Raw genomic sequence first — 16136 nt, 5'->3', positions numbered from 1 at the left:
AGCGCTTCTCAGGTTTGCTGGGTCGACACATTTCGATCCAAGGCGAGAGGGAAGGGTCCCTCTGCGGCACGAGAGGAGGAAGATGCTTCAATCTCTTCATCCTGGGCATCAGCCCAGTTCATGCCCTCACTCTGTTTTAGCAGATCATCATCCTGCTTGATGGTCGCTTCCCTCAGTACCTGTTTGTTGCGGTCTTCTGCTAGTGCAACCAATGGGCTTTGTTTATCTTTCAAGCTTGTGCGCTGCGTTGAGTTGTAACCTCCCTAGAATGCTCCCTTGTATCGTTGGGCCGATGTGATCTGTTGTGTGTCTGTAATTCCTGGCCGGTTGATGGCTTTGTTAATTCAAAGTCGGGCTCTTCGCGAGCCTTCCTCCTAAAAAAAAGCTCCTAACCGGCGCCTTCAGCACCAGTTGGAGTTTCTGGCGCCCATGTAGCACCTGGTATGGGCCAACCCATCACGAGGCAATTCAGTGAATCGCTCGCCAGCTCACGCTTGCATACGCTTTGTTCTCTTTAAAAAAACTATTCTTCATTCTTTCACTCAAAAAAACGTACGCTTCGTCCTCCACTCAAAAAAATGTACGAAAAAAAAGTTCATCCGTTTCCAAAAATAAGTTCATTGGTTTTTATAATAGTTCATCAAATTTGAAAAAAGTTCATCGATTTTGAAAAAAAGTTCACCAATTTTGAAAAAAGTTCATCGATTTCCAAAAAAACGTTCACAAGTAAAAAAATCATCGGTTTTCTAAAATAGTTCATCAAATTTGAAAAAAAAATCATCGATTTTGAAAAAAAGTTCACCGATTTTGAAAAAAGTTCATTGATTTTCATAAAACGTTCACGAGTAAAAAAATCATCGGTTTTCTAAAATAGTTCATCAAATTTGGAAAAAGTTCACCAATTTTGAAAAAAAGTTCACTGATTTTGAAAAAAGTTCATCGATTTTCAAAAAACTTTCACAAGTAAAAAAATCATCGGTTTTCTAAAATAGTTCATCAAATTTGAAAAAAGTTCATCGATTTTGAAAAAAAGTTCACCGATTTTGAAAAAAGTTCATCGATTTTTAGAAAACGTTCACAACTAAAAAATGGTTCACCAAATTTAAAAAAAAAAGAGTTCACCGATATCGGGTTTGAAAAAAGTGCATCGAAAATGAAAAGGTTCATCGATTTTTGAAAAAGTTTAACAGATTTGAAAAAAGGATCATCAAATTCGATGAACTTTTTCCGTTGAATTAGAAAAAGGAAAGAGAAAAAAAAGGAAGAAAGAACAAAATGATAAAAAGGTTACAGATCAGCACATCGGTGGGATTGGTGTGGTTGGCTATCGAAGCTAGCTTGCATGAGGACGTGGGGGGTTCGAATCCTGCCGATCGCTTTTTTTTGCGCCAGTTTAAAACAGAAAAGGAAGGAAGTATGGGCCAACCCAGCTCGGCGTGGGGGGTGTGCGCCCGTTTGCATAGATCGAAGGAACGGGCGCAGAGGGCGCCGTTTAGGGTTTGCCCCCAGCTATGTGCCGCGTGTTAGGGCGCGACTATGTCTCGTCTTCAGCGAATGCTTAGGTGGTACTCGCTGAAGGGCCAGCGAGCTGGCCCGGCCCATGAGCGCGGGAGGCCACAACCTCTTTTTCCTAGTGTTATGTTTTCACGTTTTTTGTTTTCTGTTTTAATTTTTTTGTACTTTTGTTTATATGTTATATTTTTTAAAATATATATATATATATATTACAAAAAATATTTGAAAAAAATTAATCATGCATATAAAAATGTTGAACAAGTATTTGAAGAAATGCTGAACAAGCACTTGAAGAAATGCTGGAAGACCATGGTTCATGGATTTATTCAATTTCAATTTCAATTTCTAAAATGAAGACCATGGTTCGACAAAATGTTTGAAAAAATTGGAAAACTATTTGAACTTTTTTTGAATTTGTGAACGAATATTGAAACATGAACATTTTTTAAATATGTGAACAAATATTCGAAAATAAAATATTTTTTTGATTTTTTGAACAAATTTGCAACAACGAAAGAATTTTTTAAATTCAAGAATATTTTAGAATTTGTGAACAAATTTGCAACAACGAAAGAATTTTTTAAATTCAAGAATATTTTTGAAATTCTCATACAATATTTAGTTTATGAAAAAAAATTAAACATGTGGACATTTTTTGAAGTTGCAATTTTTTATAGAAAAAATGGTGTTTTGAAATCAAATATTTTCGTGTTTGTGAACAAAAATTTAAAAAGGTGAATTTTTTTAATTACCGAATATTTTCTGCAAAGAAGGGAACAAATATTGATATTCTGTTTTTTGGAATTTATGAAAAAATTAAAAAATGAAACATTTTTTGTACAAATAAAAAAAATTATAAAATGCGAACATTTTCTGAAAAATAAAAGGAATGAGAAATACAAATGAAAATGAAAAAAAAAAGAAAAAGGGAAAAGTTGTGAGTCCGCCGACCGAAAACAACAACACGTCCGCCGCCTTGCACGCGTGCCACACATCCCGTGGGCCACACGCAGCCACGTCTAGAAACCTCCTCACGTTATACACACGTTGATGCTTATCTTATCCTCCCAAGCAATGATCTCCATGATTTATCTCTACTCCTTCCAGGTTTTTTTAGTCCCACCTCTCCTGATTTTTTTTGGTACCTCCTCCCACCTTTGACTTATCCACCAGAAACCGGAAAAACCTCCTTCTGAGGCCTCAACCCACACCCATCCACGTATCAAAAAAATAGACCTGCGAAAGTTAACCAACGAAAAAAGACCTACGAAGGTTAACCAGAGCTACGAGTACGAGAACCACGCCCAGCCGCCATAGTGGAGTCCTACGCCGCCACCGAGATCCGAGAGGAGCCGCCGCCGCCGAGATCCGAGATGAGCTGGCCACCGGACACCATGACCTCCCTCCCCAGCCGGCCGCCACCACCCCCTCCCCCAGCAGCCATGTACAGCGGGGCAGCGATGGGTATCGGCCTCCCTCCTCCCTTCGCCCAAGGCTAGGAACTCCCCTCCCCTACCCGATCTCCTCCCTTCGTGCAAGGCCACGAGCTCCCCTCCCCTACCCGATCTGACGGAGAGAGGGCCAGGTCTTGCCACTCCGGTGTTTGATGTGGCCAGATCCGGCCGGGGGATTCGCCGCAGAGCCTCCATGTCGGTGGAGCAGCAGCAGCCCGACAGAAGGTGGATGCCCAATCCATTTTTTGGTGATTTGTCTATAGTTAGATTAGCACAGGGAGGGAGCAGTGCAGCGCGGATTAGAAGAACGGACATCAAACTCTCCATTAGATTAGTTCACATTATATTCCTACTATCATAGTTCATATCATAATGCTGATGCCTCTTTAGATCCAGCGCTCAAATAAGATTATGAGGAAGGGCATCACACTCTCCGGGAGCAAATAAGATACCACATACCGATCCTGTCAGTGCATGTAATATCACTATGTTGTATTAACAAATCTGCCTAATGTTGTATTAACAAATCTGTCTTTTCTTTTTTCACATTGTGTAGGATTCGGAATTATGACAGGGAGTCAGGGACACAATCAAATTTATACCATCCGTTGTGATTCAATTTGACCATTTCATTAAATTTTCCGAATTGATCTTAATTCCTCGGGAATGATGTGGTTCTGGAGTCTATTGTTAATCTCTTCTGTCGCAGATGTTTCACAAATCCAACTACCATGTTGATTTTCTGATCATTCTTTGGTCTGGAGTCTGGACTATACATGATATATGTATTATATCATCATCACAATATGATTATTTTTCTTCTCCTCACAAGGCGCTTCCGATGCACAGATGGCGGCAATGAAGCAGCAGGCTCCGGAGAGCGTGCAGTGGAGGGAGTTCCTGGTGGAGGTGCTGATGCTGACGGTGCTCAGCCAACCTAACTTCGTCAGCCTGGTCGGCTTCTGCGCGCAGGGGGACAAGCGCCTGCTATTGTACGAGTACATGCCTTTCGGCAACCTAGAGAGCCATCTCTTTGGAATACTTCGTCTCAACTTGCTCTCTGTTTGGTCCAGTTCATCTCTGCAATGCAGTTAATATGTATCTATCTCTGCTCTTAACATGTTATAACTAAGCATCCCTATTGAAATGCATTGGCTTTTCTTCATGATGCATGTGTTGTGGTAGTAGTTCTGTTTGTGTGGTAAACCTTCACACTACTGGTGTGTGTTCTAGAAAGTTGTTCGTGTGGATTTGGGAAATCAAAGGGGAAAAGAAATGGGTCATAGAAGAATCATCTATGGTTCTCCTTTCTCAGTTCTGGGAAAGAGTTCACTTCAAGAATTTGCTTTTCTTTTTGTTCACTTTCAATTCCCCTTTGTCAATCCCTCTCTCATTTGATTGCAGGATACAGGCTTTCAAAGGTGGGGCATGGGCTCAGAGGTGAGGCCACTAGCGGTTCAACTTTGCACATACAAGAAAATAAAATCAAGGTTCTGCTGCTGAATAGATATTGTGTTGTAAACTTTAATATACACACACATGGATAAGTCAGTTAACGATTGCCTTCTGTGATCAAATTGGCTTGCTATTGTGAAGGAAATGAGTTGTTTGCTTCTGCTTCTGTGATCATGGGTTAGTTGGAAATCAGAATGTACGATTAATTATTAGAGAATGTCGCTCACAGTTAATTTCTATAAATCTACACTACAAGCTAAATGTGTGCAATTTCTGTTGGGTTCGATCCAATATAGAAATTTGGACAATATATAAGGATCAATACAAATCCTGCTGCCTTCCTATGAATAAATCTTTCAAAGGACATCTTCTAATACAGCAGCCACACATTGTTCTTACATATAAATCATATAAATGGATTCATTCAGATTTATTTTGTTTCATGTCCCTGAAAGTTCTCTCATCTTTTGATGTGTGTTTATTGTAGGGACTTACTTGGTGTGAAAATTATGCTCCTGCTTTAATAGCTGATATCAGGAACTATGTTTTAGTGTTTATTCCTTACCACTTCCAATATACTAATGTGCCTACTTTTGTACAATGTTCTTAACTGAAGTCGATTGTTCATGTAGGCACAAATTGGACGGACAAATGTTGATAGAGGAGGAGAACACCATGCAAGTACGTATGTGCCAAAATTGATAGATTTACCTCTAGGCATTGCATTATTTGCCGCAGTTTAGGTGTACTCTTTAAAGAATTTGTAGAAGATAGCAAAGGACTAGATGAAGGATCCATTCCTTTTAGAAACAAGTGGAAAGTATTCAGTTTAGTAAATATTGTATATACCCTTCTCCTGAAAAGTTAAATGTTGTTGCTTGGGAAAAAGGAAAATGCTCACAGATCAAATCCTTTGGTACAATGATTACTTTTTAGGGATGCAAATTTTAAACTTCAGTCATGCTTTATTGGTCGTTTTTCTCTAATAATTATCTTCCATGTAGTATAAACATCTGGAGGTATTATTAGTTTTTATTTTATTTTGTACTATAAGATAATAACAATGCATACAGGAGACTGAATTAGCTTAGGACATCAAAGGAAGTTCCTTTTGTAACTTGAAGAGTGTTCTTTCATATGTGTTGCTAACAGTGTGCCTCCAATTAGTTTCTAGACATCCTTTCCAAGTCTCATAACTTTTATATTCCTCTGTTTTCTCCTTTTAGTCCAATTTTTTCTTGAGAACTAAAATAATCATATACTCCCTCCGTCCAGAATTACTTGATGCTGAAATGCACGTCTAGATACATCCGTTTCAGTGTCAAGTAACTCTGGACGGTCATTTCTCTTGATTTTTGAACCAAGTGTTATCTTGTTTTCTCGATAGGCAAGAAAGGTCCAACTGGCAAAAGCATAAGAGGATGTTTCTGCACTTCTCTTCCTCTATTGAGTTTATAATGCATATAAAAAAATGTATATCTGTTTCTGTTCTTGCACCTACATTATTCATTTATGCTCCTTCGACTCCTTTTGAATGTCTTATACTCTCTGCAATCACCAAACTGGAAGACATGCGCTTTTTAGGACATCTTCAATGCAAGACTCTTATACACGCACTTAAGAGAACTAATTTTTTTGTAAAATACAGTAAAAAGAAACACCCAAGCGCAGATCTATTTCAACGCAGACGGTACCTGATGCTAATATAATTTGCCGGCGTAGCAGCGATCCATCCAACACGCCAAGAGATACCTAGGCACCCGGTGCTATTTCTCATGTCAATGCACCCCCTATGCCGGGAATCGATGGCTCAACCGGCAATCGAGCAGGATGGATATCCTAGCGCCTCTATATTAGCACCCACAAGGAAAGTAAACATAGGCGCATATTGTGTTCAACGTGATGATACAAGCAAGAGTTGGCCTACGCCGCCAACTGATCTGCAGCAGTGTGGAAGGAGTGTTCAAAAGCAGCATGAGCAGTTGTTCTACTGCTGGTCGGAGGGAGAGCTTGGCAAGGGAGATAGAGGGAGCTCTACAACCACGATCTTGGCATACAACCCGATGGCATCGTGCCCACGTAAGCTTCTTCCATGTTCCAATTCTTGCACTTGTTGGTCTTTTACTGTCAAAGCTTACGAAATCTTAGATGTTGCTGACAAAAGATCGAGATACAATATTTCAATTACAGGCTATATATTATTCAGCAAGTACGTTTGCAAAAAAATTGATCTCAGCAGGTTGGTGTTCATGTACAGGTTGCCATATGAGAATATACTGCGTATTGGTCAAATCTCAAAACAAATGGCCCATTCTGACCATAACTATTCCAAAAGCATTGATAGGCTTTTTAAAACATCAAGCTATCTGTATATTGATCTCAGCAGTGTCCAAAATCCAAATGGTTATGTTTGTTCAGATTTTCCTCATTTTACGTTCTTTGAATTAAAGTAGTGCTTGAGGTTAATAATAAATGATTGTTGGTAACTTAACTAGCTCATGAGAATAATTTGTGATATAGCTTGCTCCTATATGTGTCATTGACAATGTTCTAATGTCACAACTTTTTTTATCATGCACTCTTACAAGGTCATTTCTTCTTGTTTGTTTTTGTGAGCAGAGCAACCTCCTTTCTGGATGACAAAAGAATTAGGTCCAGATAATTTGTTCTTTGAGCAAAGCAACTTTGTTGGGGATGCCAAAAGAAGTTTCAGTTTTCTTACTAATTAATGCGACAATTGGTAAGGATAGAACAATGTCAGTTTCCTTATGTTGGTTTTGTACTAAACATAATCATTTATGAAAGACCTTGAAAGAACTCTATACAGTATGTTAATCAGGAAAACCATGTACTCCCTCCATTCCTAAATATTTGTCTTTCTAAAGATCTCAAATGGACTATCACATACGGATGTATATAGACATATTTTAGAGTGTAGATTCACTCATTTCGCTCCGTATGTAGTCACTTGTTGAAATATCTAGAAAGACAAATATTTAGGAACGGAGGGAGTAGCTTTTTGGGCGTTTTCTCTTAGTATTACAACCTTAATCCTTGTTAGGTTTGAAAGAAATTGTGTTAAACATGGTTGTGAGCTTATTGGATCTTAAACAAACTACTCCCTCCATTCCTAAATATAAGTCTTTTTAGAGATTCCACTACGAACTACATAGGATGTATATAGACATACTTTAGAGTGTACATTCACTCATTTTGCTCCGTATGTAGTCCGTAGTGGAATCTCTAAAAAGACTTATATTTTGGAACGGAGGGAGTACATTACATGTGTAGTAATTTTAGTAGCTAGACATGCATACTCTGCTATGTTAGATTTAGGAGAAAGAGTTGTTTTATTCATTCATCTGGAATTTTTTGTCTATAATGCTGATCTATTTTTTCATCTTTTGATCTTCTTTGCTTCAGTTGTGCTCTTGTTACATTAACTCATCATGACGGAATGTTTCGTGCTAACATGGTTCATGGTTGCAGGCTGCCGCGACAGAAAACTGGGAGCCCCCTAGGAACAAAATAAAAAAATGTCCCAACCTCCTGTCGATGCTTGTCTTAATAACTTGGCATGAATTTTGTTTCTTACATATATTTGTCCATGGTTACCTTTTTCAAACAAGCTTTAGCTTCTACAATGGGATAAGGCCTCACATGAGTGACTGAAAAATCGTCCCTTTTTAAAATTTACCTGATAGTGTTGGGATTTAAATATTTCCTTTTCGGTAACACATTCATGATTCATGTGACATTCTAAAGTAATGCAAATTTGTAATGAATGAATTACACTTTTGTGCAGTACAGAAAGATCCTGCCTTTGCCCTTAATACACCTGATGGGCAATGTCATCACCAGCATGAGTTTGGTCTCCTTAACGCACCCGATCGAGGCCATGGAGTCCATCTTCCCTATTCTACTATCTGTCTTGTTCCTCGGGCAAGTATTTGGTTTCATACTTTATCAAGTGGTCTGTCCTGACAAATGAAATGTGATGAACACCTAGGGAATAATGTACCTATATAGGATTAGGAATCTTTTTGTATCAATGAAATTGTTGTGCATGCTCGTAGGTATATGTTCTCCTATCTTGACAAATGAAATGAGTGATTACAAAACTATTTTTGATCGATGAAATGGATGGATGTATGGACATCTTGTTATGCAGATGTCATGTGTGAAACTCTTTTCAGTTGTATTGTCTTGACCCGTTTAGGATGGCACAACCAGTTTCTACCACAACTATTGTGGTATCAAGTATCAAGGCGAGGCACTTATATGTGATTATCAGTCAACATGAGCTATAACAAGTTGAAGGTCCAGCTATCTCCAGGGGTTCACTACCACAGACCGATGGGTTTGAATTTTGATGTGTGTGTGATTGGGGTGTAAGAGGAAATTTGAGCTGACTGCATCATGCACAACTGCCAGAGGTGGCAAGTTTGGATAGATGGTGGAGAGACGAAAATAGTGGATGAAATAAGAAAAAGAAAAGAAGATGAAGAGTTATTTAATGGTCAAAGAATTGTCGATAACACCACCCTATTTGCACGAGTGTCCTAAAGGTTTATATTAAACTACAAAAATATGTATGCTCTGTAGCAACGGATGGGCAATTAACTTGTGATGGATTCAGGGAAAGACCATCCAGTTAACGTCTAGCGGGGGCAAGGAGCCAAGAACGTGGTTGCACAAGACACCAATTTACCCGGAGATCACCCTCGGCACTGAAAATCGACCTGGGAGGGCCAGGTCGATGACACGGATCGCCCGAGGTAGAAATCGTATAGTATGAAGCCCATGGCACCAGAAATCGCCATGGGATGGCCATATTGATGTCGTCGCTGAATCCGGCTACTCACCGTGACATATATGTGCTCACCGCAGCTCATCAGATCTGACCAAAACATATAACCGGGGAGGGGATGGGCGACATAGCGATTGATGGAGGGGAGGGGATGGTGAGCGTGGATGGGAAGGTGGCAGCGACATGCCACGATTGGGAGATATGGTGGCAGCAACGCCGTGGCAGAGAGAACGAGTGAGAGGGGTGGTTGCGGTGAGAGAATCGGTTGCGAGGGGGACACGAGGTCCATTATGCTAGAGTCAACACGAGGTTAGAAGTTTTGCGACAAGGAAACTATCCAAACGTTGGCAACATTATTTGATAGCTGGCTTGGGATAGACAACGACATCTCATCGTGCAACATGATAAGTAAAGTATTTTGTCTATTGTTATCGTGGTTTATTGTTGTTTCTAATAGCTCCACTTGTAGATTTATCTTCCCTATGCATCCATCGGCCGATACATTTTATACGTCATCGACAAAGAGGCACGTCGTCTATATATTATGGAGCCTATTCAAACATCATGATCTTTAGAGGATAAAAATTTAAGGCATGCACTGAAATTAAAAAAAATTGCAAGGGATTTCAAAGAAGCACTCGAAATAAAGCTGTCTGGTTGAAATTCTGATATATCTAAATGGCAACATTTATTTCCGTTTGGTATTTCAACGAGTATAGATGGGTAATGAATTCATAATAAAAACATTTTTTTTTGTTATCACCATATTCTTTATATTATCAATTTAAAAAATTGCAGGAATGTGTCTAACTATTTTGTTTTTAATTTTATGCTCTGGTGGAAAGGTAAAGAATTGGTAAGCCGGTGTGCGGGGTGAGTATTGTCCGTTACATGTTTTAAGACCTTCGGCGTGAAAATTTCATACCAATTACATATAATATTTGTGCAAAATGGGTATAAGTTGAGGAAACAGTTTTTATTATACTTGCTAAAACATCGTGGGAATGAAGCTAAAGGCAACTTTTCTGATATTGTGAAAGAATTTTTTAAACGCATCATCTAGATATTGATAGTTTTGTAGTAGATGTTAAGGTCGAACATCGCTCAGTTTGTTACATGCACATGTCGTTAATCTTTTTTTTGTTATCAATTTACATTGCAAAATTGGACTTCAATTATTCAATAATTGTGTTTGTGTTATATTGTTTGTATGTGTGAAATTTAACATGTAAATCTTGCAAATTATTTCAAAAGCCCGTGGCAACGCACGGGCACTCTACTAGTTTATCTAGCAACACATCCCCTAATGCGTCTTGCACAATCAAACCAACTGAATCATGCCAGCCGAGGCCCCGGTGCCGGCGAGCAAGTGCTCGGCCATCCGTGTCCCTCCTCATTTCCTTCCTCATCCATACTCTCTCTCACACACACCAATTTAATCAACGCCGCCTTTGACTTGAGCAACACCGATGCACGAATTACACTGCCCTGCCGTCGCCCGCCTCCGCGAGACACACCGCCGTTGGAGCCTCGTCCGCCGTCTCCCATCGTTCCACGTCGCGGTGTTCCGGAGGAGCACGGCGTCCATGGTTGTCTCCTCCTCGAGCTTAGTTGCAACCGACAGTGCCGCCGCAGTACAGCTCCTGCAAAATTATCTCTGTTGCATAAATTTTCTGCAGCAAGGCCTCTGTTGCAGAAAAAATTATAAATATTTCTACAACATGATCTCTGCTGCAAAAAAAAACTGCAACACAACCTTCATTGCAAATGTTTCTGTAACATGATTTCTATTGCAAAAAAAACTACAAACGTTTTTGCAACATGATTTATGTTATAAAAGGTTCCGCAACAAGGTTTTTGTTGCAAAAGTAAAGGATGACACACGGTCGCTAGACTGTCTCACATCTGACAGCTCGCAAGGCGACGGATCTTTTAAAAGGATCCACCGGCCAATGCGTAGCATCTCCCAAAGAAAAAAGAAAAGAAAAAGCAAAAACTAAAAAAAGGAAATAGGAAAAAAAGAGAGAAAAGGAAAAAAGAAACAGGAAATAAAGAAAAATGAAAAGATAAACAGAACAGAAAAAATTCTGGTTCAGGAACCTTCAAGATGTTTCCCAAAACCGTAAAAAAACCGGCTGGGAACCTCTGGAAGGTTCCCAATACCGGAACCCTGAAAACGCTTAAATGGACCAGCCCAATCCCACCTATCGCTCGATCCCTGTGCGCAACAGCGACATCTTGCCGCAGCGTGCGGTGAATAGGGAATTCAATCAGGCCTTGCCTACAGGGAGGCTGTTGTGGCTCGTCATATTGATCCAACTCATGTTTTCCCTTGTATATATATTTTGTAAATGCATGTATTTTAAAAACATAAATTTACTTAAGAAATTTAAAACCATAAATTTGAAAAAAAGTTAATATTGTATAAATGTTTTGTTGGCGCAGCTTTAAATTTTTTTGATAACATAAAAAAATGTTGGAGACAAATAACAAATATTGTGTTTCAGAAAAAAATGTATGAATTTTTAGAAAATATAAATATAATGTGTAGATTGTTTTTATGACATGAACAAATGTTTTGTACTATTAAAAATCATTGCCTTACATTGTATGGAAATATTCCCCCGTTTCAAAATATGATGGTGACATTTTTTAAATAAAAATATATGTAAGTTAATAAAATGTACAAAAATGTCCTAGTAGGTTAATAAAATGTTTATTTCCATTAAAATAAATGTATGTCACATTTCAAAATGTAGTCAAGTTTTCCAAATACAAATATCAGCGATTTTTTTTAAATGTTTATATTTTTTTTAAAGTTTGCGCAGTTTAGAAAAAATTCAAACATGTAAAAGAAACTTTGGGCAGTTTAGAACGGGCGACATATAAATGTCCTGTCGGAAAGTTTATCTCGTTAACAGAAATCTCAAACATGGGCCTTTATGTTTCCGTACAACAGCATATGGCCACAAGAACGGACCCATTAATTTTCTCAAAAGCCGTCAAAAACCCCGTCTCAAAATAAGTGTCTTAACCTTAGTATAACTTTGTATTAAATCTAGTATATATTTGATACACTTATTTTAGGATAGAGGGAATATTATTTTTCTTAAAAAAAAGAGAGATAGAAAGCACCCATTCAATGGGAAGAAACCAAATCCGAATCCTCTGAAGCACTCTACAAAAAGGAGAGAAAACAATAAGCACAAAAGCTGGCCTAATCACCACTTCGCCAGCCAGAAAGTACGCAGAACAATCCATGCACATGCGGCCACACAGGAGCTGAGCAGCGCCAGCCAGCCTACACCCTGTGCGACCGCACTTACGCACCGCCGACCCTTCCACGTGAAGCGATGCCTCTGCACACTGCAGTGCACATCGGCCGCGCTGTGCAATCCATCTCTTAAACCGACCTCATGGCGAAACTCCCTTTTTAGCCGGACGCACGTAGCAATCGTTCATAAACCACGCACACCGGTGGTACGGATACGTCGCGAGGCGTGAACCGCAAGTGTGCGCGCATGCACGTACGCTCTCGCTGCTTGCGACGTACGCGGCCGGCCGGAATATACTACTCACACGACGGCAGACGTGAGACGGGGCCGGCACGACCGGCCGGTTCGACAAAAAGGCGCGGGTGCATGCACCTGAGATAATAATGATAGGTTGTAATCCAAGTCTAATCGAGGATTCCGGCCGTGGACCCCCGGCGACGTGCCGGCGAAAGGCTAATCAACGTCGCACCGCGCGCGCGCGCGCACATGGCTGGTACGTGCGTTGGAACCGAGCCGCGCGGTGGCCCGGCACCGCCGTGGCCGAGCGCGACAGGTGTTCCTTGCGCCTCCGCCGGCACGTCGGGGCACATGCGTGACGGGGGAGGAAATTGCTTGAAAGTGTTGTATCGGCGATCAGTGCTGATTGAAGGAAGTAGTTAGCCCCGGACCAGAACAAATTGCGCCGATGCGGCCGGCAGGCTGCCTTGCGGGTGCAGCTTTTTTTCTAGGGGTGAAGACCTGGTTTTATTCTTCAAAAATCACATATTGTGGGAAACAAATAGGATCATGGAGTTGAGTAAGCCTAGCTTTATTCGTCGAAAAACACAGAAGGTGGGATACAAATAGGATCATGGAATGGGATACAAATAGGATCATGGAGTTGAGTAAGCCACACATGACGGGACGGGAACTTGGTGCTCTCGGGTACCCGCGCATCCTATATGCGCAAAAAAATTAGTAATTCAAAAAAAGTTCAAAAAATTCCAAATCTTGTTTGGAATCAAAGATGATCAGGTATTGTACTCGTATAAAAAGTTTGGACAAGAAATGATTCATATTGACTTCAGGGCAAAAAAGACTAGTTTATGACGACAATATAGCGTGTATAGCATTTTTTGCTAAATCTTCGACCCAGGATGCAATAAAAGTCATTCTCCGACGAATCTTTTTATACGACTAAAAATGTTTGATATCAAAAAAGATTTAGATTTTTTTTAACTTTTTTTGAATTACTATTTTTTTTTTGCATATAGGGTGCGTTGGAACCAAGGTTCTCCTTCGTATTTTCCACACATGACGTCCTTAATTGAGAGAATAGGAGATTTTAGGTAGAATATGCACTTCGCAGGTACTTGAGTATTCCAGAGTAATTTCCATGAACTCCCCTTCTCTGTTTCGTTGACACCAACATTTTATATGCTAAACAAATCAAGAAAACGTCCTTCTTTTCATAATTCCCTGCCCAAAAATTAGGAATATTTCTCATGCATGATGAGATCTCCAACATCGCCGATGCGTCCATGGCAGAAATACCTCCTCTATCCGATAAGTGCTCCATGTTGCCGAGGTATGATCAATGAGGTCACAGACAAAACTGATGATGGTCACTGTGTATAGAACCATATGGTCTCAACATCTCATCATGAGGGATCCAATTGTCAGTCTAGATGTTGGTTGCCAAACCAGCTTGATCAACCCTTGCTTCATAACATCTCCTCCATCTATGATCGCTCGCTAAATTTGGCTTGGGTGGCCCCCGAGGCTTGCATGCAATATAGATGTAGTGGGAAAATAGACACTTTTCAAAATACATTAGCTTAAGGGCTCCAGGTATTGCAAGATGCGCCACACATGTAGCGCAAGTAAATATAAATTGAACGATTCAAATTCCTTAAAACCAACTCCCCCCATACATTTTGGTTGTGTTATGACTTCCTATTAAACCTAGTTTGGCTTCCGCTGACCATCTTTGTTGCCCAACCATAATAACCTAATCAACATATTTAGATGCTCGCAATTACCCCTTGGAATCTTGAAGCAAGACATAGAGTACACTGACACTACTTGAGCCACCGCCTTTACCAGCACTTCCTTTTGTGACATGTATAAAATTTTCTCAATCCATCCTTGAACCTTGCTCCACAACCTATATTTAAGATATTTGAAAGCCCCATTTTTTGAAGACCCCACATCTGATGGCATGCCCAAATATTTCTAATCCAGGGTTTCATTTGGGACTTGCGGTAGAGCCATTATTTCATAACCAATTCAGGTACTCCCTTACTGAAGAAAATTGATGACATGTCATAATTAATTCATTGCTTGTATGCTTAACAATATATATCAAAAACCTGGTTCACCTCGGTTACTCCCACACCATTAGCCCTGAAAAATGTTAGGTGTTCATCTGCAAATAATAAATGTTTTACCGGTGGCACCGTGGGGGGCGCTTGTACTCCACGAAGATCGGATGACTCATCTATTGATTTTAGGCGGCACAAAAGTGTTGGGAAACGTAGTAGAAAACAAAAAAAGTGCCCTATGATCACCTAGGAACAATATGAAGATGCATATAGGGTTTGGATCAACGATCGTTGCCGACTTCGAAGTGCAGCAGAAGCAGACGAGTCGGTGTAGATCGTACTTGGAGTCCCTTTGATCCGTTGATGACGATCCCGCAAACTGCCCTCAAACGATCCCTCGAGCGAAAGACCGAAAGCACAGCCTCTCTACTTGGTTGCAAGCGTACAGTCTTCAGGATCCGACAGTGCTTCGCCGTCCAGAGCTAATCGTCGCCGGGAGATTAGAACCACATTGGGCTTCTAATTATGAGGATTAGAGGAACTAGGCCTAGCTCTAACTAGTCAACTAGGACTAACTAGAACGAGATGAACTAGAAGAGGCTCCAAAACTTATATCTTTAAATGGTCCAAATCCTCTAGTATATATAAGTTGGAGACGGGAGAGGAGGCACCACACAAGGGGGAAAGAGCCCCCCCCCCTGGCCGGCCAAGAGTAGGGGGGAACCCCCTCCAATTCGGCATCCTTCCCTCCTTACCATGAGGAGAAGGGAGCGCCTCCCTATCGGGCCCTTGTGACCCAATACTCCTTCCACCGTTTGGCCTTTTAAGGCCAGTTGATATTTAATTAAATATAAAAGCCTTCTAATAATTACTAGAGCCATTTATATATAACTTAACATGATTGGCTAAAAGCGGGCGATCAAAACACTAAATATTTTCAGAACAAAGCCTCTCATAGGAAAAGGAAGAACACGGTGAAAGCTCTGAAGCTGGATGATGGGTCTTTGTGCAGGGTTGATGAGGAGATGCGCAACATGGCTGCTCACTTCTACGAATAGCTATTCACATTGGAAGGTGCATGGGGGGCGGCTGACTTGTTACAGAACATTGATAGCTTGGTGACGGAGGATATGAACAAGCTGCTGCTCGAGCCGATCAAGGATGAGGAAATTGAGTCGGCGCTCTTCCAGATGGGACCCACGGAGGCACCGGGGCCGGCTGGATTACCGGCTCTCTTTTACCAACGACACTGGTCCCTGGTTTGACACGATGTGTGCCGGGCATTAAAGGACTTTTTGAATGGGGTAGCTGCTCCGGAGGCTTT

General features: G+C 40.5%; 1 protein-coding gene and 1 long non-coding RNA gene across 11 annotated transcripts; both read left to right on the top strand.

Annotated features, from left to right (window-relative positions):
* Positions 1-2759: 2759 nt before the first annotated feature.
* Positions 2760-3857, top strand: LOC125545296. The gene is made up of 3 exons (XR_007299981.1): positions 2760-3194; positions 3360-3435; positions 3526-3857. It is a non-coding gene; the product is annotated as an uncharacterized LOC125545296 (long non-coding RNA).
* A 10-nt stretch (positions 3858-3867) lies between these two features.
* Positions 3868-7154, top strand: LOC125545293. 10 transcript variants are annotated; one of them, XR_007299979.1, is made up of 5 exons: positions 3868-3961; positions 4374-4459; positions 5057-5105; positions 6150-6503; positions 7044-7154. XR_007299979.1 is itself a non-coding variant. In XM_048709194.1 (5 exons), exons 1-4 carry the CDS (start codon positions 3885-3887, stop codon positions 6279-6281), a joined length of 297 nt encoding a protein of 98 aa, XP_048565151.1. In that variant the 5' UTR covers positions 3868-3884; the 3' UTR covers positions 6282-6503; positions 7044-7154. The 10 variants fall into 10 exon arrangements, 4 of the variants coding, with proteins under 4 accessions (XP_048565151.1, XP_048565148.1, XP_048565149.1 ...); XM_048709194.1 differs by having other exon boundaries at positions 4374-4409; positions 6147-6503; XM_048709191.1 differs by lacking the exon at positions 7044-7154 and having other exon boundaries at positions 4374-4409; positions 6147-7037.
* Positions 7155-16136: the final 8982 nt, after the last annotated feature.

The sequence above is a fragment of the Triticum urartu genome, chromosome 3 (genome assembly GCF_003073215.2).
Source record: "Triticum urartu cultivar G1812 chromosome 3, Tu2.1, whole genome shotgun sequence".
NCBI classification, from domain to species: Eukaryota; Viridiplantae; Streptophyta; class Magnoliopsida; order Poales; family Poaceae; genus Triticum; species Triticum urartu.
Note: the sequence above shows the minus strand (reverse complement) of the source record. Positions and strands in the feature narration are given on the sequence as shown.

Excerpts from the sequence above, each read along its gene's own strand:
- LOC125545293 (XM_048709191.1), top strand. Across the intron at positions 5,106-6,146 it reads AGGAGGAGAACACCATGCAA|CAGCGATCCATCCAACACGC; the intron begins GTACGTATGTGC and ends TTGCCGGCGTAG.